This window comes from Thunnus albacares, chromosome 23 (assembly GCF_914725855.1).
Source record: "Thunnus albacares chromosome 23, fThuAlb1.1, whole genome shotgun sequence".
Classification (NCBI taxonomy): Eukaryota; Metazoa; Chordata; class Actinopteri; order Scombriformes; family Scombridae; genus Thunnus; species Thunnus albacares.
Window position 1 is genome coordinate 7107963 of NC_058128.1, and position 20400 is coordinate 7128362.

The following is a 20400-nucleotide window of genomic DNA, read 5'->3' on the forward strand; positions in this document are numbered from 1 at the left end:
TACATTTAAGCTTTGGGAAAGAATTCCAGTCAAATAAACCCAAAACACAATTGAATGTAACCTAGATTGTGATTATAATACATTATAAACCAGTCTTTGAATTTTCCCATTGGTAGATTGCTTTTTGTCACTGATCAATGAAACTAAAAGACATCAAACTTTCACATTTATTTCTCATCTGACATGCAATTACTACAATGAGTTTAACTACAGTAGTAAATCTCAGTAGTAACATACCAAAATGACAGGCAACCATTGGAAGTCATTTATATAGACTACTGCATCAATGACAAAACATTCTTTGACATATTTGTCTATAAAATACTTGGTTATTCTCCAAATCTAAGTTAAGATTTTAAAGCAGTCACAGTGTTATGTAGTATAGTGTTTTAAGTGCCCTAAGCATTAAATCAAAGGGCACAGATGAAGGTTTTATAGTAAAGGTGTCATCAATACAACAAGTATTGCAGGAGGTTTGATATTTCAGATTGCCTCCTTTCCTTCCACACCTTGCACAAAGGTGAAGATGCGAACCTCTTTGCAAAATCAGCATCAAACAATCACATAAACTTTTTTTCCCCCACACAAACCGTCCATATAACAGAATACTGCAACATATCAACAGTCTGAAAGTCACTCTTCGGCAGATCTAAGGGGAGCTACGGGGTTGAAGAGCGGTCGCCGTGTCCTGAGGTGCAGCTTGTCATAGCTCATCTCAAAGTCCTTCTTGGTTCCCACAATAACGTCCAGGCTGCCACTGCGCACATCGTAACCGTAGGAGGCCAGCTTCTGGATCCGGTAAAGCACAATCTGCGTGGTGAGCTCCAGGACATTTGGAGATTCCTTCACCTGCTCCATGCTCACTCCCGCATCCATCAGCCCCTGGAAGCGCCCGATCAAGGTGGGCAAGGAGTAGTACAAAACGGCTGGACAAAGGATCACAATTTGTTTGAGTTCGTCTTTGGAGCAGGCGAGAGCCCCTTCAATATAGCCCAGCGCTTGGTGCATAGATTCAGGCTGCAGCTCTGCAATGGAGGCCCTGAGGCTGGAGACCAGGCTGAGGAGCTCCTCCGTGGTGAAGCCCTGCTCCCTCAGGAAGCCCAGACTGTCCCTCCAGGCCTCCGCAGGCCGCAGCAGGATGTACGGGTTCTGGCTGAGGAGCTTCTGCAGCCAGATGCGCAGGTTGCCTTCATCTCCGCCCAGGTCCAGGTAGGTCTCCCTCAGTGTGTGGATAACCTCCTGGTTGCGCTCCACAGGCCGACTGAAGCTCTGCGGGGCGCTGGCCATCAGCTTTCCGATGATCCGCTTGTTGAGGCGCAGGCTCCGGAGGTAAAGGATGTTGGCCTGCTGGTTGCTATGGTGAGTTAATGTGAAGAAGGAGGCGGGAAACTTCTCAATGATGCTCATCAACTCTCGCTTGTTGGGGCACACGGACACCCAGAGGTCTCTCTGGGCAGCCACGTCCTCTGGCCGACACAGGACGGCCTCAGGGTGAGTTTCCAGGATGCTGGCGATTACTGTTGCGTCTGCACCCATGTCCCTCAACAGGTCAGCAGTTTCAGACACGTACGCAGTGCTCTCAGACAGAACCCAGCCCTTTACCTTGCGTACCTTTCTGATGTCCACAGACAGTTCGTAAAGGGAGTCCACTGTGTACTGGTTTTCCAATCTTTTGTTGGGAGAAGTCACTGTGGAGGAAGAGGCAGACGGTGGGAGAAGGAGCCTCATCCTCTGGCAGTAGGTGCACAAGGAAGCAGTGGTGACACGAAGCATTGTTGATAACTGTAGTGGATCTGTGAGGAGAATAAAGCATATCTATAAGTACAATGAACTGGTGGCACTCTTCCCGTAAGTGTTAAGTAGCCCTAATTTGAAGAACTGAGATAATAGTCTACATCAAAAAGCATTGCAGAATCTATTCATTGTACACTGAAAGCAAAAATGTGTTTTAGGTTTTAACTTTCAGCTAAAAGTAAAGAATTTTAGAAAATAGTGTTAGCGTTAGGGTTAGGGTCATTGCAGATTGATATCTTTGGTAAAGATTCATAACAATAAAGTTAAAATGTCAGTTAAAGTTACAGTTACAGGTGTTTATGGCCCATAAAGCCAAAGTTTACAATTTCTTACACTGAAGAGAAACTTAAAATGACATTATGACCCTTAAGTGCTTTGATTGTAGACTCAGGATCCACATATTGTACATTCTGTCATTTGACCAAACACTGTATTTTGTTAGTTATCAGCGAAATATATTGTAATTAGTAAATATTGCAGACTCACAGCTTTGAAATGACACCACAAGACAAGTTAAAATAAACAAAGCTCTCAGTTAATTTATGTTGCAAAGCGTGAAACAACAGTTCAGATTATTAAAGTTTTAGTTTGTAGCAGCTCAGCAGCTGTCCTGAGCTTTCAGAGACTGGAACAATCACAGGGAACACTGTGTACTGACTGCTGGCTTCTACATGAGATGTTACATGTTATGCATGTATTGTGTTGCACTGACTATGTAACAGTGCTCACCAGCACTACACACAATCACGAGCTAAACATTCACAGTAAATGTAATAACAGCGTCTAGATAACGCAAAGAGATGTATAATTTGTATTAGATTAAAAGTAAAACCGATTATTTTACCAGTTTTCCAGCTTGCAACCGTAGGACTCCTCTTTCCACACCCACCGTTTTGCTTTCATAACATGAGAAGAGCCTGTGGGCGGAGTCAAACGCATGACACGCATGTGACTACGGGCATGTCTACATGGTAACCTAGATTTGCGAAAGATCTCGCGAGAGTGAAAATTTTAACCCAAACGATGATCTTTCCCTAACCCCACCAAAGTGTTTTTTGTGTCTAAACCAAACCAGACTCTAATACAGCTTTGTCACATCATAAAACATAATTATTTTGTACAATGACAAACAATGGCTAAAATCTCGCGAGATGTTCTCACATCTAGGGTTACCATTTAGACACTACTGTGTTAGGTCAGCCAATGCTGCACCGCCCCCAACAACAACCTTCATGCTCGCCTTTGATAGATAGACAAACGCTGTATTGTGTAATGCTGTGTAATATTGCACTTTTCAAGCCGAAGATGTGAACGTGACCTCGCTTGCTGTGAGTTTCTGTCCACCCCAGTGTAGAAACAACCCACAACTTGAATAATTATCTAACTATAGAAATACTTAGTGCTGCCATTAACGAACACTGCTGCCAAGAAAAGACTCGAATGGATACTTAACATGAGTCATACACACTGCAGCTAATTAAGAGGTATAAAAGCTTCACATTAAGCCAATAAAAACTACTTAAGTTTAACTGTAATACTCTGTCTCAGGGGTTTAGATACCTCTGGTACTCTTAAAGTAATTTATCACCATGATACTTAAAGGACGGGTTCACAATGTTATCTTGAAACAACAGTCAGGTGCCCAAATGAACAATGAAACAGGTTTTTCTTGCTGTAATCATTCCTCCTGTTGATACTGACGCACTTACAATATAAGTGATGGGGGCCAAAATCCACAATCCTCCCTCTGTGCAAAAATGTATTTAAAAGTTTATCTGAAGATGATATGAAGCTTCAGTCGTCCAAATGAGTCAAATCAAGTAGATATCTTTCATCATTACAGTCTCTTAAGTGCCAAAGTCCCTGTTTTTGTCACTATACTTCCACTGCAGCTCAACAGGGAAACATGAAGAGGGACTCTGATGCTAAAAAGACTGTAAATGTGGCAGATATCCACTTGATATGACTGACTGCTGAACAGTTCATTGAAAGCACATCTGAAGAGGATCTTTTAACAGCCAGTATGAACAGGAGGAATGATTACAGTGAGGAAAACCTCTTTCACTGTTCATATGGACACCTGGCTGTTGTTTTAAGACAGACTTGAAAAAACGTGAACCTGTCCTTTAATGACTTTTCCTAATATTATGAGAATAACTTATGAACATGATGACACGTAGGAAATTTTACCTGATAACATTCATGTGCAATATATGTGCTTTATAATTTGGTTTTCACACAGCACTTCCTCTCCTTAACCCCAAATCTATTTGTTTTTGTTTTATTGGAGCATCACTAGGATTTTACTTTCTCTTCATTAACCTCATTTATAATATTCAAAGTTTCAACAACACAATATAAAATGCCACAGGGGGGAGACGAAGAACATGTAAACAGAACAAAGGGCACAAAATAAATACAAAACAAATGTAATGAGAGCAAAGCTAAGTAAATTGAGTAAATGAGGGGAACAAACAAAAAATGAAAATAAATTGTATTGTTAATTAGTCTGATGGTTTTAACAGCTTTTTTGTTCAGAGAAGAGGAGGTTAATAGCTATTGACATCATTCATGAAAACAGAAAATAATGGTTCGCTTCCTTTGGATTTTGATTTCTGGATGTAGTATTATAGCAAAATAAGATTAATCACAGTCAGAGTATTCTCTCTGAAAATCAGTATATCCAAAAAATAATCTCAAAGAAGTTAGTATAGTGATACACAGAAACTAATATCCATGACTTGCTTTCAGAATCAAGATTGGACATTGTTTGTACATTTTTTTATCTGTCAATGACATTTTGGCAAACAAAAAGAATATATGCATAGCATGTAGCAGAAGAAACGAAAAACATATTTACATAGAAATAAATGTGGATTTTTTAACAATAATGATAATCATTATTACACATACTGTACAACAGATCTTTGAGACCCTAAACAATGAGGAAGTAAAGCCAATGTCAACAAAACAAAAGGGTTAAAGTCAACACAATAAATATTAGCAACAAGTCCAAATTAATGCTTTTCGTCTTTATTTCGCAGCACATTTAACTCCGGGAAGCTGCCGGGGAAACACAATGTCTCCAAATCCACATCTGGCTGCTGCAGTCAGAGTTTATGTTGAATGAGTTGTGATGGGTGAGTAAAAAGAGATTTTATTTTTCTCTTCATTTCATTGTTATTTCTCTTTTTAGTGACTGCATATTTAGATTAGAATTAGCCCTCCAATAAAAATACTTAAAAAGTAGTGTTGGGTCATTCATGAAACCAAATACACAACAAAAACGCTTGGTTGTCTTACCTCACTTGTAAGTCACTTTGCAAAAACAGACACATATATAGTGAAGTGAAAACAGTATTTGGCATGCCATAGTCTATAAATCTATGGTCTTAATCTGGTTGTTCAATTAATGTCCACAATCTGGCAGGAATGGTGACATACAACACAAAGAGGAGAGGAATAATATGTTTGGGTACATTTAACTGTACTGCATAATGTTGACCAGAGGGGGTCACTGTGCCTCCAGGCTGCAAACAGTAGCCTGTTGACATTCAACTGCTACTTTCTTGAACTAAACCATACATTTTCTGAACTTTACAAAGACTTTTCTTGTCGAGTGAAGGACATCTCCGTAAGCTCTCAGCCAGAAGTCTGCGTGGACGACACCGGGTGATGAAGGAAAATCGAAGATGAGAATTTTGAAGTTAGAAGCGGGTGAGCCTCAGGGAAAAGAAAGGAGAAGGAAACTTGATTCATCGAATCATAGTGAGAGTGAACATGAAAAAGAAACATGGTTAGAATGAAGATTCAGGGTTTGAAAGAAGGTGCTGGATGATGTGGAGCTTTGTCAGAAAAGCACACTGTGGCAAAGTGAATTATGAATGAAGTGGGTGAAGTGATAGAAAAGGATGGAATGGATGGAAAAAGCCTTGAATATCTTGGTGGGTTTGGAGATGGATTTGTACCCAGTGGCATGTTTTCCGCTCAGCAAGAAAGCTCCAATAAAAGGTGTTGGAGTCTAACACAGAGTGGATGCAAGGAGATTTAAAGAGTGTAAAGAGGTGACAGACAGCTATAGAATGAAGAAGTTTGACAAAGTTGTTAATCAAAAGTGTGAAACTAAATCTGTCATACTTCACTTTGATTTGGAGTACTTGCCTGATAGGAGTGGTCTTATCCAGTGAGGCAGTATGTTCCCCGAAACTTTGCAGTGCAAGAACTGTTGGAAGTTTGGTCATAGTTTGTTTGTATGTAGGAGTGATTTTGCCTCATGTGGGGAGAATGATTGTGAAGGAGACTGTAAGAAAGATCCAGAGCGTCTTCTTTGCAAAGGGAATCATGCAGAATGGGAGGCTAACTGTCCAAAGAGAGTAAAGTAGGTAGAAATAATGATGATCAATCAGTCAAGAAGCATGATGAGTTTTGCTTTTGTAGGGATCAGTTGAAGTTTGTGGCCTTTGTGGCAATTAACTGTACTGCTGGAGTAGAAAGGAAATTAAATTGGAGAAAATTGACATAATTGTAGATGCAGCCAGGAGATTTCTGGATGTTGTGGAAGTTTCTGGAGAAGGTGTGCAGCAGCTGTTGAGAGAAACTTTTAGGCTCTCTCAAACTCCTGAAAAATAGAGAATTTATAGTGTGTGATTAGGAAATGGGTGGGAGATTTTTAGTTTAAATTCAGTAGATGGTGGTAATGCGACATTTTGGAAGCCAACTGCCACTAAAAACCAATAAAAAGAAGAAGATTAGTATAGTTGCAACTGATATAGTGGAAACAATTTATATTAAACAACTTTTTAAAAGATTTCTAAGATGTCCCAGCAAGGCATTTATGCCGTTGAAGAGCCTCTGTACTGATTTTTCTCAATTTGATAGCAAAAAATTGTAAGCATAGTTTTAATCTGCTTCTTTATGTTCATTTTGAACTGTGTGAAACAGCAGAGTGTATTGCTATTTATAGGCCTGGTCATTTGTTGCTTTTCTCTGCTGATAGACACAGTTGTCCCTTGCCACCAGTAACCAAGACTGCCTTGATTATACTGGAACCACCTGCTGTCCTCATGTTGTGCACAGGCATGTTCCAGTAGAGCTCAGTCCACTCTGGGATGAGACAGGCATGGGACACGTTCTCGTAGGCATTAAGATTTGTTTAGGCCACAATTAGCCTATCTTCACTCAGTCGCAGCACCAGAAGATTTATTATAAGACTGAAATGTAACCCCCATAGAGATGTTATCTGCCACATACATGTACAGCAGGATAACGTCAGGAGCTTTATCCTAAGGAGGCGCATGTAACAGTTTAATTGGGATTCTCAGACACTACGGAGCACCTGTCTCTTCCTGTCAGTTATCTCATCATCCTAAAACTGCGTTTGTCCTTTTCCACTGATAACTCAAGACTTGGGAGCATAAACTCTTGACATCAGTATTTAAATGTTGCAGCGTGGGAGCAATTACCATTTAATCCACTCAGCGCTTAAAAGCAGAAAGCCCCTAAAAGCAGGAATGTTTTAATTACATTCCAAAGCGGAGACAAAGCCAGAGCAGTAAAGCTCATCTTGCACGTCATTGTTCTTAGTGAAGGTCTTCTGTCTGTGGCGCCTGTCTTTCTTTAAATGTTGTTGTTGTTTTTTTTTTTACAGAAATAACCCTTGGTATTAGAGGTGCAGCGTTTAGTCAATTAATCAATAAGTCGATCGACAGAAAATTAATCGCCAACTATCTAACTTTGATAATTGATTAATTGTTGAAATTCTAGCTTCTAAAATGTGAATATTTTCTGGTTTCTTTAATCGTGTATGTTGGTCAGGACAAAACAAGACATTTTAGTTTGCATCTTGGACTTTGGGAAACAGGGATCGACATTTTTCTACATTTTCTAGACCAAACATCTAATCGATTAATTAAGAAAATAATCAACAGATTAATCTATAATGATAACTATTGGTTGTAGCTCTAGTTGATACACAAATACCAATAATTAAAATACATTGATTGACTGCTATAACAATAATAATAATTACAAAGTGCTTTACAGATATAGAAACAGACTGAAACACTGGAATTAGATAGATAGATAGATCAAATGGCCTATATGCGTACATTGACTTGCAGGAGAAAGAAAACAAAGAATGTAAATATAGTTCAGTTTTTCCTAACTCAAAAGCAACATTAGTTTGTTGGTGCTACAGGGCACATGCAGGATATTCAAAGTAATAGCTCATTTTCGAAAATGCGACAGCTGTAACTTGCTCTCATTAAAATCCTCGTTGGCTCTCTGACGTACTAAAGAGACTACAATTTGCCTTGTTAATGGAAGTTCTTAAGCACCGCATGTTTTGCCACGGTGGCTTTTAAACTATCATGATGGATTAGCAAGTTTGCTAAACTGCGCACACTATGGATGATCCATAGGCTGTCCATAGAAGTCGGTTGGATGATCTATAGTTTAGAGGGGACTAGTTTTCTCTATCCATCCTCTGTGTTTCTGCTTCCACAGCTCTATCTCTTATCAATGCCGGCGGCTCAGTAGGCCTTTAAAACTATGGATGGTATTTGTTCTGGATGATGCTATGTGTGCATCTGTTGTGCATCTGAAATAGTCTCTCATCTTGTCCTTACAAAGGAATGAGGAGGGCTGCAGGGTCAGAGTGGAGCATGGGGGTCTATAGGGGATAAGTGGGGGTGTGTGGGGCTGACAAGACTTGCTGAAGGAGAAAATAGACTATTCCATCTGTCTCAAAACCCGCCCTTCTGCTGACCCACACTCTGGAGACTTTGATCAGCCTACGGTCACATGGTAAAGCCAAACCTTTAAAAGACCCCCCGAGCAGCACACCCAAGACCCCAGTCATCTCTTGTGTGCCAGACACCAGCTGGTCTTGGTGTTCATCCTGCTTTCTCTTCCCTGGAAAGCCTCCAAAGTACCATCATGTCAGACACTGAGGAAATTGTGGAGGAGTATGAGCAGGAGGAGGAAGAGGAAGAGGAGGTGAACGAGGAGGAAGAGGTTGAAGAAGAAGAAGAGGAGCAGAGAGACGATGAGGCAGAGAAAAAAGAAGAGCCTGCAGAGGAAAATGAGCATGAAGGAGAGTCCAAACCACGACATAAGACAACTTATGTGCCAAATATTGCTCCTCCAAAGCTCCCAGATGGCGAGAAGGTGGATTTTGATGACCTCCATCGCAAGAGACTAGAAAAGGATTTCAACGACCTCCAGAGCCTCATCGAGCTGCATTTCTCCAGCCGCCAGAAAGAAGAGGAAGAGCTGGTCGCTCTGCGTAACCGTATCGAACGCCGCCGATCTGATAGAGCAGAACAGCAGCGCGTCCGTGCAGAGGAGGAGCGTGAGCGCCAATCACGGCTGGCTGAGGAGAGGGCGAGGCGCGAGGAGGAGGCGGCAAAGCTGCGCGCTGAGGAGGAGGCCAAGAAGAAGAAGATATTCACAAACAAATCATTCGGTGGCTACCTGCAGAAGGTTGACCAGAAGAAGGGCAAGAAGCTGACGGCCAGAGAAGAGAAGAAGAAGGCGTTGATGGAGCGCCGTAAGCCGCTCAACATTGACCACCTGAACCAGGAGAAGCTGGCGGAGAAGGCGCAAGACCTCTGGAAGTGGCTCCATCAGCTGCATGCTGAGAAGTTTGAGCTGGCAGAAAAGCTCAAGAGGCAGAAGTACGACATCTACGTGCTCCGAAACCGAGTCAGTGACCACCAGAGGGGCTCCAAAGCATCCAAGACCACCCGCGGGGCCAAGGGCAAGTCTGGCTCCTGGAAGTGAGGACACAGCTCCAACTGGACAGCCAAGTTGTTTTTGGACTATTTGGCTTGTATTTCCAATTTGTATTATATAAGATATTATATCAGATTAGACTTCATGTATTATCTGTGATTGTTCTAACTTTGAGATGCTGGTATTTACCAGTCTGTTTGTTCACAAGCTGAGGCTGACGAGTTTATTGAATGCCTGCAAACATTTTCTAAAGATATTCAGAATTTCGTCAACAAAGGTTTCAGGTCGCCAAATGGGGGGGGAGAAATTTAATGTGTTTGGAATAAATCAACTCATTTTAATTGCTTTTAGAGTCAAGTGACATCATTTAATCAAATATTGATTATGTTTATGGTTATGTTGACCGGGTTGTGTTAAACGTGTGAAAGAAACTTAAGTCTAACAGGTGTTGGGCAGCTGACTTTTTAGGCAGCTAATTTAGTCTCTCAAGCTCAAGACTAGCAGTGCAGGCCTGCAGTGTTTTTAGCAAAAAGACCCAACAGTTGACTGACAGGTGAAGCCCAGCAGCGGAAGAAGCTTCACAGAGGGGTGTTTGATGTCTACAATAAGCTCCTCAAAATATTAAAGTACAAATTAAATGTTTGAGAGGGCTTTTCAGTTTTTCTAATCCTTTTTACAAGTTATGAACAGATCAATCTTGCTTATTTTAGGCAATTTTGACCACAATTTCGCGATTAGTTGAACAAATTGACTAATGAATCGGCCAAAGTGACATAAAACCTGAGAACCTACCTGAGAAAGTGTAAAAGACTTTATTCACATGTCTTCACAAACATACAGTACATAAGAATGGAGCAAAAAAATAACATTGGCACTACTTTGCAAAATTATTCAAAAGAAATAAATATTTTCATTCACAGATTTAGGATTCTTCAGCAAATGATGCATCAGAGGAGAAGCTAGTAAACACATTTGCTGCTTATTTAATGGAAGAAAATGTAACATCAGGAAGTTCCCAGTTCCAAGTTATTTCCCCACATCCTCTCCAGTTCTAATTTCTTAGTTATACTGCATTTATAAAACCTTCTTATTAGAACTACATGGCTTTAAAATTATCATAATCTTAGATCCATCGATATAAACCTTAATGTGACTGATTCAAATATATTTTTAGAGGCCTGGTGGGCAAGCAGTCTGTGATGCGTCCTTTTCTCTCTTTCCTGTCAATTTCTGCTGCCACATGTTGAATTATTTGCCACAACATCCAATCAGTTAGTAAAATATCATCCCATTTCAGGTCAAATGTATGTGAAAGTGTATAGTAGTAACACATCATGTCCACTAGATGGCACTAGAACACCAGTTTGTAGCTTTTAATGCTGGAAAAAGTACATTACATAACTAAATGTTTACATATGTAATACATATTTTGTTACTTATTAAATAATACAGTTTACTCAGACAGACAAGCTTTTAAACACCAGTTATGTGGTTGTGTTTAACTTTAAAACTACAAGGAAAACCTTTATATCCAACAAAACATTTAAGTAACACTTGTAACTAAATAATTGCCAAAGTACTTCTTGTCTTTGTCAATGCACACAGGTTATCCATTTCATGTTCAGACAGACTTTTTCAATGCACAGCAGGGGAAAACAACCTCTTATCCGACAGTTATTCAGTGAACTGCAGTGAAAATATATGTCAGACCAAGGTACAGGAACATTTCTCTTCCCTGCGGCTTTTGATTGTCACCCAGGCTTGGACTGTCAATGCCTTACCGCTGTTTTGCTCTCATGGCTGTGACAAGCCATTAAAAGCCCCCCCAGACATGGCTGTATGCCGGCAGGTTACCATAGAGACTGGGAGAGGCCATCTATGCTATCAGGTCTCAATACCCCCCCCCCCCCCACTCCTCTCCAGCTTCAACACGCCCACTCGCGCATACACCCCGCCACTTCAGCCTAAAGGTGTGGGGATTGTATTGATGATGGTGTAAAAAAAAAAAAAAGCCTGACTCGACACCATACCAGAGCATCAGTCGGCCACCTAAAGAACAAAATGTTCCCAAAAGTCTGAAGTAAATTGGACGACAAGTGGTTGCTCGGTGGTGATACAGTTTATCTCCCTTCCCCGCTGCTCTGTCGAACCATCACAGTGGATGGATCCAATTTAGGTTTAAAAGGAAGCATGCACTTCATGGTGATGCACACAGACTTGAAACATATCTATTCATATCAGAAAGGCTATGTGTGTGTGTGTGTGTGTGTGTGTGTGTGTGTGTGTGTCTGTGTGCACGCACCTGGAACAGCAGCTGCAAGGTCATCATGAGGTAGTTGTCTGCTCATTACTACCCAGCAGAGACTAGAGGATAATGTAAGTGCTTCATGATTGACAGCACCCGGGCCACATTCTCAACCCTGAACAGGAACTATGATATTTGTATTTAAATTAGCTGTTCAGTGGTCTGTTATCTGTTGTTTGGCATTGTAGGGATGTTTTTTGGCCTCAGTGTTTAAATATTTGTACTTTCAGCACTACAAAAAATGTCCTTTAAAATCTTGTTTTCCTTCAAACAGGATTAGAGATCTGCCAACAGAGTGAGAAACTGTTTCACATCTAGATATCTGACTAGAATGGTGTTTTTTTAAAAAAAATATAAGATGTCATAGCTTCTGATTACTGGTTGATAACACGCAAATTGCACAAGGAGAAGATTAGAGTCCTGTCAGCTGATGTTTTGTTGTGGTGATATGATACTACATATCAATGCTCGGATCAGGCATCTCTCGTTTTCCTATTTAGCTGTAAGTCCTTTTTCATCACAGCCTAAAGCACCTAAAGATATAAACACACTACAAATAGATCTGTCTGTCAGTCATGGCTGTGGTGCAAATACACCTTGCTAGAGGTGCAAGAGTGTCACAGGTGGACAAAAACTGTAAATTTTTATTTTCATGAAATGAGTATATCCACACCACTCTCATATCTAAACCCATGTAAAACTACATCTAAACAAATGAAATTTGACATGTAGGGGTGTGCCCGAATACAAATACATTATCCGGCAAAGTACAAATAGTGGGTTTTATACGAATATTTGTTTCATACAAATATTTTAAAAATTATTTGTTTTTGGGAAGAAAAAAAAAACCCATGTCAAATACCAGTTCGCAGGTCGGTTACGTTGTTATCTCAGTATCTCTCCTCTGCTCCACTGTTACATCTATCAGGGGTAAGTCCCAAGGGACTCTCCATAACCTGTTGTTCCCCTTCTCCTTTCCACAAAGTTAGGTTGTAAAAAAATAGGCAATAAATGAAAAGTGCAAAGCAAGAATCACCCTTGAAGTTCTTCTACATATTACATGGTGTGCTTTCTCTGTGTTATGGGTGTATAAATAGGTAGAGGTCTGCCTGCAATGAGTCAATGAGCAAAATTTTAGCTCAGTAGTCAGCGCAGTCGTCTATGATCTGGGAGACTCCAGTTCGAGACCTGGTGTGGGGACCTCCTTCGTAAGGTAGTTTATTCACAAACACTTATTTTAACCCTTTAATTTTCTAAAATTAAAAGTGTAATAAAAACAAAAACAGGATTTTTAAGCCTCTTTCCACTTTTATTCAAATACAAATACAAATAATTTTGCTGCCTCAACAAATACAGATACAAATACAAATACTGGGCTCTCTGCACATCCTTAATGACATGTTAAATAGTGAGCTTTGTTGAACCTTTGGGACCAGGCTAGCTGTTTCCCCCTGCCACCAGTCTTGATGCTAAGCTAAGCTAACCAGCTGGTGGCTGTAGCTTCATATTGAGAGTAATATCATCTAACTCGCATTTCCCAAAATTTCCTTGAAGCCTAATCCACATGGTGCCTACAAATAACACCACACTCATGTAATGTGAATTGTTGAGGCTATTATGATCACCATTATTACTCCATTATGGACTGTACAAATGTACTGTACTAATGGCTAAATTTCAGAAGTTTTTCTTTTTGAACTTTACAGAAAATGTTATATAAACTCTTAGCAAGAAAGCAAATAAGCAAATTTCCCAAATTTCTACCCCCAAAAGCTTTGACAACATTGTTAGAACAACCTGGTTAAGTTAACAGGAAGCCATTTAAAAGGCTTTGGATCTTCTTCTATCAAACAGGTTGCTAAACCATAGAAACAAGTCACTGCTTTTACTCTGCCTGAAAAGGTTGAAATTGGTTATGATGATTCTCGCCAAACAGAGACATAATTACAAAAATAGTTCACATAAATATCTGAGAATATAAACAGCAGCTGGCAAAGGCTGCTGCCTGCATGTAAATGTGTTCAGGGAGGAACAATATAATACTGGCTTGGCTGGCTGTGTTGATACAGTCATAATCTCTAAATTTCCCGTTTGTCTGTATGCCTGTGTGTATATTTAACTCCACAGTATCCACCATAAAGGCTGTCAGTCTATGTGATGCAGTCACTCACGATTCCTTTTATTTTGTTTTTACAATTTTCTTTAATGACAATTAAATGAGATTATGCCTGTTGGTTAGCACTGCGAGAGATAAAAACACATTTTCAGACTTATCCCCCTGCTTTGTGATACAGCAGCAAACGCCTGTGTACTTTTCCATTTATAACATTTCTGTTTTATCTTGTTTTGCTGCAAATAACCTTTTAACATTCAGTGAAACCAAAGACAGATCAGTTCCTTGCTGAAATTAAAAAAACATAAAGCAACAAAGATTACTTGTCACATTATTTCAGCTTTTTTTTTCAGCATGCCATAAAATGCTTTTATTCAGACAGGCAGCCTGATGTTGTTTTGAATTTGTTCACTCATTAGTATTGAGTCGATTAGTCCGCAAACTACAAACTAAGACATAGAAATTCTCTGAGGAAGAAAGGTATTATGTACTCACAACATCAATAATCCATAAAGATATTTGCTCTTAAATGTAACCACAGAAAACTGCAAATCTCTGATAGGATGGTGGAAATACTCTCGATCTTACTCAATTAAGGCAAATACTTTTTACTCCACTATAGTTATCTGACAACTGTGGTCACGATTTTACATTAAAAAAACATATAATGTGCAAAGAATGAGGCAAAGTCAAAGATTAAACTAAGAAATAGAACAGAAAGCCTTTATTGTCATTGTAGATACAACAAAATTTGGTTGGTGCATTAAAAAACACAGTACAACATAGTCTCACACAATTACACAAGTCCTAAAATAAATACATTTATATAAAATGATAAAGTGTATCAATTAAAATAGGTGTAGTATATACTGGAGTAGTATGAAATATTGCACATAAATAGATATTATTGTTGCACAGCGTGAAATTCAAAAATGTTTTCACTATCCTGAGATCTATTGAATATTAGATTCTTTAGACTACAGTGAAAAACGTCCATTACAGCTTCTCAGAGTCCAAGGTGACGTCTTCAAATGTCTTGTTTTCTTCCACCAACAGTCCAGAACCCAAAAGATATTCAGTTTACAAAAATATAAAACAGAGAAAAGCAGCAAATCCTCACACTGAAAAATGTTGCTGTAATGTTGATGTAGCAATGATAAAAATCTCAATTAATACTGTACCATACATTTAATAATATAACATTCCTTAAAGGGTCATTCTTCATAATGAGAATTTTACTTTTGATAGTCTCCCTCCACTCAAAAATGTGGTTTTCTTCTTGTTCCTACAGTTGAATGTTTGAGCTCCACATGTGCAGAGTTTGACACCTGAAGGCTGTTTTCACATTCATCTGCTGAAAGTGGAAAGTTTCTCTGTGCTCGTTGAAAATCTTATTGTTAGGGGCGAGCCTTCGAGCATGATTTGTGACAATTAGTTCTGAAGCCAACCCCGGTCTGTTAGGTAACTTAGAAAAGTGTAATGTGGAAATTTGAAGCCTCCAGCACACAAACACTGAGAAGGACCTTTACAGTGAAGTAGGAGACATCTTGTGTCCAGCAGTTATACTTTTGAAGTTAATACATTTGCATATCAATAGATGATAGATTTTAATGAGGGACTAGGAGTCAATGCCATTTTAAGGGTTTTAACATGCTAATTATGCTTTTTTTTAATGGAAAAACCATATCAGACACACATTATTCTTCCAAGCAGAATAATTTTGTATGTCTTAAAAGTCCAGTGTGTAGAATTTAGTGGCATCTAGAGGAACGGACTTGGCAGAAATGGAATTTAGTATTCATTAGTATGTTTTAATTAGTGTATAATCACCTGAAAATAATCATTGTTTTCGTTACCTTAGAATGAGCCCTTTATATCTACACAGGGGGCAAGTCCTTTTCCACGGGGGCCACCACGTTGCACCGCCATGTTTCTACAGTAACCCAGAATGGACAAACCAAACACTGACTCTAGAGAGGACCTTTTGCATTTTTTGTGAGTTTTGTGTCCACCGTAGTTTCTCCTACACACTCAGAAGGGGAGGTTGAGGGGAGGGGTATTCAGTTTGTTGCAATCTGCAACCTCACCACTAGATGCCACAAAATCCTACACACTGCACCTTTAAATAATACATGTCTGGAGGGGATCTTTGAGTATCTTTTACTGGTATACTTCTGTACTTTTACTTTTAGTAAGAATTTGAATTTTACTTTTATTGAGGACGTGTATACTTCCTCTATTACTGCGTGGTCTTAAATTGGACCATTGTTCACTTCAGTTAACTGAAGTCATTAATAAAGTACCTGCTATTTATTAAACAGAGAACTGGGTGCTCTAGTAATGACTTTGACTTTGATTTGACCAAAGAGGGGATTTTTCCCTGTGCAGCACCTTATTGAATTAGGAGATAACTCACAGGTTAAGTAATAATTAAAACAATAAAACTCATAATATATAAGAAAATTTCATGGATACTTTAATGTCTATATTTGGTTTGAAGTTTGAAGTTCTCTCTTGTAGGTGGTTTGCATTTTTCCTAATGGTAAACAGACTTTTGTGTTGTCATATTATAAACACACACATGCACACAGAATGCCAATTGGGAAAGCAGCACAGAGCAATGCTTGAGCTCCAGCTCTCAGGATGCCTTTAGCCTGTGGATAAATTAGCCTGCCCTGGAGACAGTGCCATTTGAGCTTATCTCCAGCCTCCTCCAAATTGAGGTGGGAGTTGGTAGCAGCCAGAGGTATAAAGGAGATTTAGCCTATCCGACAGGGCATTAATCTCTGCACTTCTTCAGCATCCTCCAAGTTTTCAAGCTCCGATCCCTCTGGCCATATAAAGATTTGATGTGGCCATGCATCCTATCAGCACCTCATTGCGACCCTTGGAGAGTGAGTTCATAAGTACATAGCTTTAGTGTCTGTCTGTGCTGGAATGTAGCTATCAGTCTTTTATTAGTGTAGATGAGAATAGTAACAGTGGAGCTTTAATTGCTGTGATACTCAGCCAGCCCCCCTTAACTGGAGGTTCAGCTTAATCTGAAAATCGTCTCTGTGCTCTGCTCACTGTTGCGACTTAATTAAAAATGTGCAATTTTCTGTTTTTATGACAAATTCATATGAGTACTGTACTGTATGTCTCTGAAGAGCACTGGTGACTTTTGTTTTCACCAAAGGTTGTTTTGGTTTTCCAGAGCTCCACTAAGCTCCACTAATGTGTTGTTGGTTCCACCCCTTCCCTTCACATACATCATCATACATAAATACATACATAAATACATAACATACAAACTATACAAACAATCAGCAACCATAAAAACCTAAAGATTTTCAAAGCAGAAGAGCAAAAACACCCAAATTAGCAGCTTTGCAAATATAGAAATGTAACAGCGCCAGGTTTTTATATTTGTTGCCTTTTATTCTAAGCAGCTAAAGTTTTCCTCTCAATTAAAAATTTCAGCTCCTTTAATGAGCAATTTTGACTGATATAATGCACCTGGCTTTGCATAGCACCTGTTGCTTCAGTGCTTTTTGGCAAGCACTCTCTGTTCTGCACTGATTCATGCAGTCATTTTCCTGTTTACATTCTAAACATTCAGTCTTCACAGGGAATAATATCTCTTGTAGCCCCTTTTTACACAATGTGAAGTGTTAGCTACTGTTTAAATCAGTGGCTCCCAAACGCTTTTACTTGAGACCCTTTAACATGAAGCAGTATCTCCCTGTAACCAACCACTAGTCATAGGTTGCATGTCGACGGGATAAGTTGTGAGCAGTTCAATCTAAGAGAGATTTTCCCCTCTCAGCGTTTCATTTGAGTCTTTGGTATGGGCCTGAAAGGATTTCACTACAGTATTTCACAAGAGAGAAAAAATAAACTGAATTTTGTATATCAGAACTCTTTTCTTATACAAGTCTTTAAATCTTTCAGTATTACCTTTCTGATCCCCTTCAAAGTACTCTCTCTGAGATGTGATACACTTTTCCCATTCCCGGAAACATTTCCTTTAGTTATCTTTTGTCACCATCTCTGGAATCTTCTGCGTTTTTTCCTGGATTTCTTCCACGATGGCGAATCTTCTCCCTTTCAGTCCCAATTTTAGTTTCACCAAGCTGTAGGCATGCTTCTGTGCTACCAATGGGGATAACCTCTCCTGATTACAAACCTGATTAAGACCCCAAAAAAAGAACAGCTACATGCTGAATTTCATTATTTTTGTGGCATCAAACCAAGGGGCAGGTTGATGCAGTTTCATCTTGTCAAAGAGCTGGTGAAGCAGTTTAACTTTAACTGCACTCAAACGTCTTTATATGCTCATCAAACCCAAGACTAGATGGCAGTGATGCCATATTACCTTTTTCAATAAAGAAAGCTGATGCTCTTAGATCATCTTCCTTCCTTCCCATCTTCCTAGCACTCATTCTCACTTTTTCTCATTTGATGTGTGGGAAATGTATTGGACTGTAAGATGGTATAGTCATGTAAAGTAAACAGAGCCAGTAAGTGAGTCATTTTGAGTGTGTGTGTCGTTCCTGGGTGACAGGGAAACACCATAAATATAAAACCATGCCGTTACCTAACAGCTTCCTAGCGGTGCCACCCAGCCGCCCACAGGCACATTGTAAGGACGCAGGTCAAACTATGACTCACCATTTAAATGTAGGAGCTCAGGCTGTTCATTCATGGAAATGCAGCTCAAATACAATGCTGACATCAGACATCTGTTTACCGCTGTTAGCACAGGCTTCAGACTAAGACGCTGGTTGGGAAATACCATGTTGTTTATGGTGGGTTTCAAAGAGCTCTAAGGATGACTGTGTGTCAAACTCAACACCATGCCAGAGTCTTTATAGAGTTGTAAGACAGTGTTAACATTGTGTCAATGTTAGATCTATGACAGGACAAGCAACTCTTGTGCCTTGATGCCAAATAGTGGCTTTTGATTAGTCAAACAAATCAAAGTAAAAATACCGTACATACGGCAACATCCCTCTGTCATTGCTTAGAGTAATACTCTTATACTTTGTGAATGTCAGTCTCATTTAATTGTACAAAAGTCTGAAGAGTTTTGGTCCTGTCTTAGAGATGATATGGCTCTAATATGGGAATTGAGTGATTTCACAGACTGGAATTGTGTGAGTATAATGTTGATTTCCAACTCCAGTGATTATTCCATTGGGGCTACAACTAATGATTATTTTCTCATTTAATCAATTAATTATTTGATCTATAAAATGTCCAGAAAATGTTGAAAATTTACCATTACAACTTACCAGTCAAAGGTGATGTCTTCTTGTTTTGTCCAACCAACAGTCCAAAATCAAAAGATATTCAGTTTACTTTGAAGTATTATGAAGAAAAGTATTAAATCATCACATTTGAGAAGTTGGAAACAGCAAATCTTTTGCATTTTTTCTTTAAAATAAAACAATGAATTGATTATTCAGTGAAATATCAACAATTACTAGATGGATTGCCATGAAATCTTGTACAGATATTTACAATATTTTGACAGCAGCTAGATGGATTGGCACAAAATGTGGCACAGACATTCTTTGTTCCCAGATGATGTACTGTAAAAACTTTGCTGGTCCCCTGACTTTTCATCTAGCGCCATCATCAGGTCAAAATTTCCATTTGCACAATACTTTGGTTTATGACCGGCAAATGTTAGCATGCTAGCACGTTAAATTAAGATTGTGAACATGGTCAACATGTTAATGTTGTCATTATGAACCATAAACCCCAAATTTAGGCCATCTTACAAAGTAGTTGTCTTTACAGTGAGTATTATCGCCTTACAGAACCACCAGCATTGGTGTGGTATTAGGGACTGTGTCTAAAATGTCATTGCAAGTTGGTTTTGTGAGCATACGACTGATTAAGCGTGAAGAATAGAATCCCTGAAGACAACATTTCTGTGTCAGAATGTATTCATTGTTTGTGCCTGTAGATGTGGAAGAGATCTGACGTCTCTATCTGTATTTATGTGTTCTGCTGGCAAATGTTTCCCTGTACAGCATAGCCCACCTGTTTCATTTGGACATTGGATGTGTCACCGGTTATGAATCGCCTTACTGCTGGATGAGCCATACTGACGGAATGAGCAGCATCTGATAAACGGCTGCATTTAGATTCAGGCTCACGTCCTCCGCGGTGTCCTCTCTGTCTCTTGAGTGATTCATGCCGACTCCTCCACCTCTGCTCACCATGTAAATCAGCAGAGCAACTGGAGTGGCCTGATCGCACAGAACCTTCTTCCCCCAACCTATTATTACCACGTCTTCCGGACACTTTGATGGCAGTGATGATAATACTGCTGCTCACACCTGTTGGAGCCACATTGAAACCTCGTTTCCCATCTCGGTGGCACTTACAATGTCTTAATTACCATCTTCAGACTAATTTTAAAACAGTGTTTAATACAAGAGAGTATCAGAAGCAAACAGCA

At 39.4% G+C, this 20400-nt stretch overlaps 2 protein-coding genes and 1 long non-coding RNA gene across 3 annotated transcripts in view; 2 read left to right on the plus strand and 1 right to left on the minus strand.

The window, feature by feature from the left end:
* Positions 1-153: 153 nt before the first annotated feature.
* Positions 154-2729, minus strand: LOC122975509 (transcription termination factor 2, mitochondrial-like). The gene is made up of 2 exons (XM_044343968.1): positions 2639-2729; positions 154-1793 (listed from the first exon to the last, which is right to left on the minus strand). Exon 2 carries the CDS (start codon positions 1771-1773, stop codon positions 634-636), a length of 1140 nt encoding a protein of 379 aa, XP_044199903.1. The 5' UTR covers positions 1774-1793; positions 2639-2729; the 3' UTR covers positions 154-633.
* Positions 2730-2809: 80 nt separating this feature from the next.
* The window catches only part of LOC122975513, an 84363-nt gene continuing 66772 nt past the window's right edge, over positions 2810-20400 (plus strand). Inside the window, exons 1-2 of the long non-coding RNA XR_006400693.1 lie at positions 2810-3122; positions 4839-4934. This is a non-coding gene — a long non-coding RNA (uncharacterized LOC122975513). The remainder of the gene's footprint in view (positions 3123-4838; positions 4935-20400) is intronic.
* Positions 8507-10072, plus strand: tnnt2c (troponin T2c, cardiac). Its single transcript, XM_044343969.1, has one exon. It carries the CDS (start codon positions 8731-8733, stop codon positions 9574-9576), a length of 846 nt encoding a protein of 281 aa, XP_044199904.1. The 5' UTR covers positions 8507-8730; the 3' UTR covers positions 9577-10072.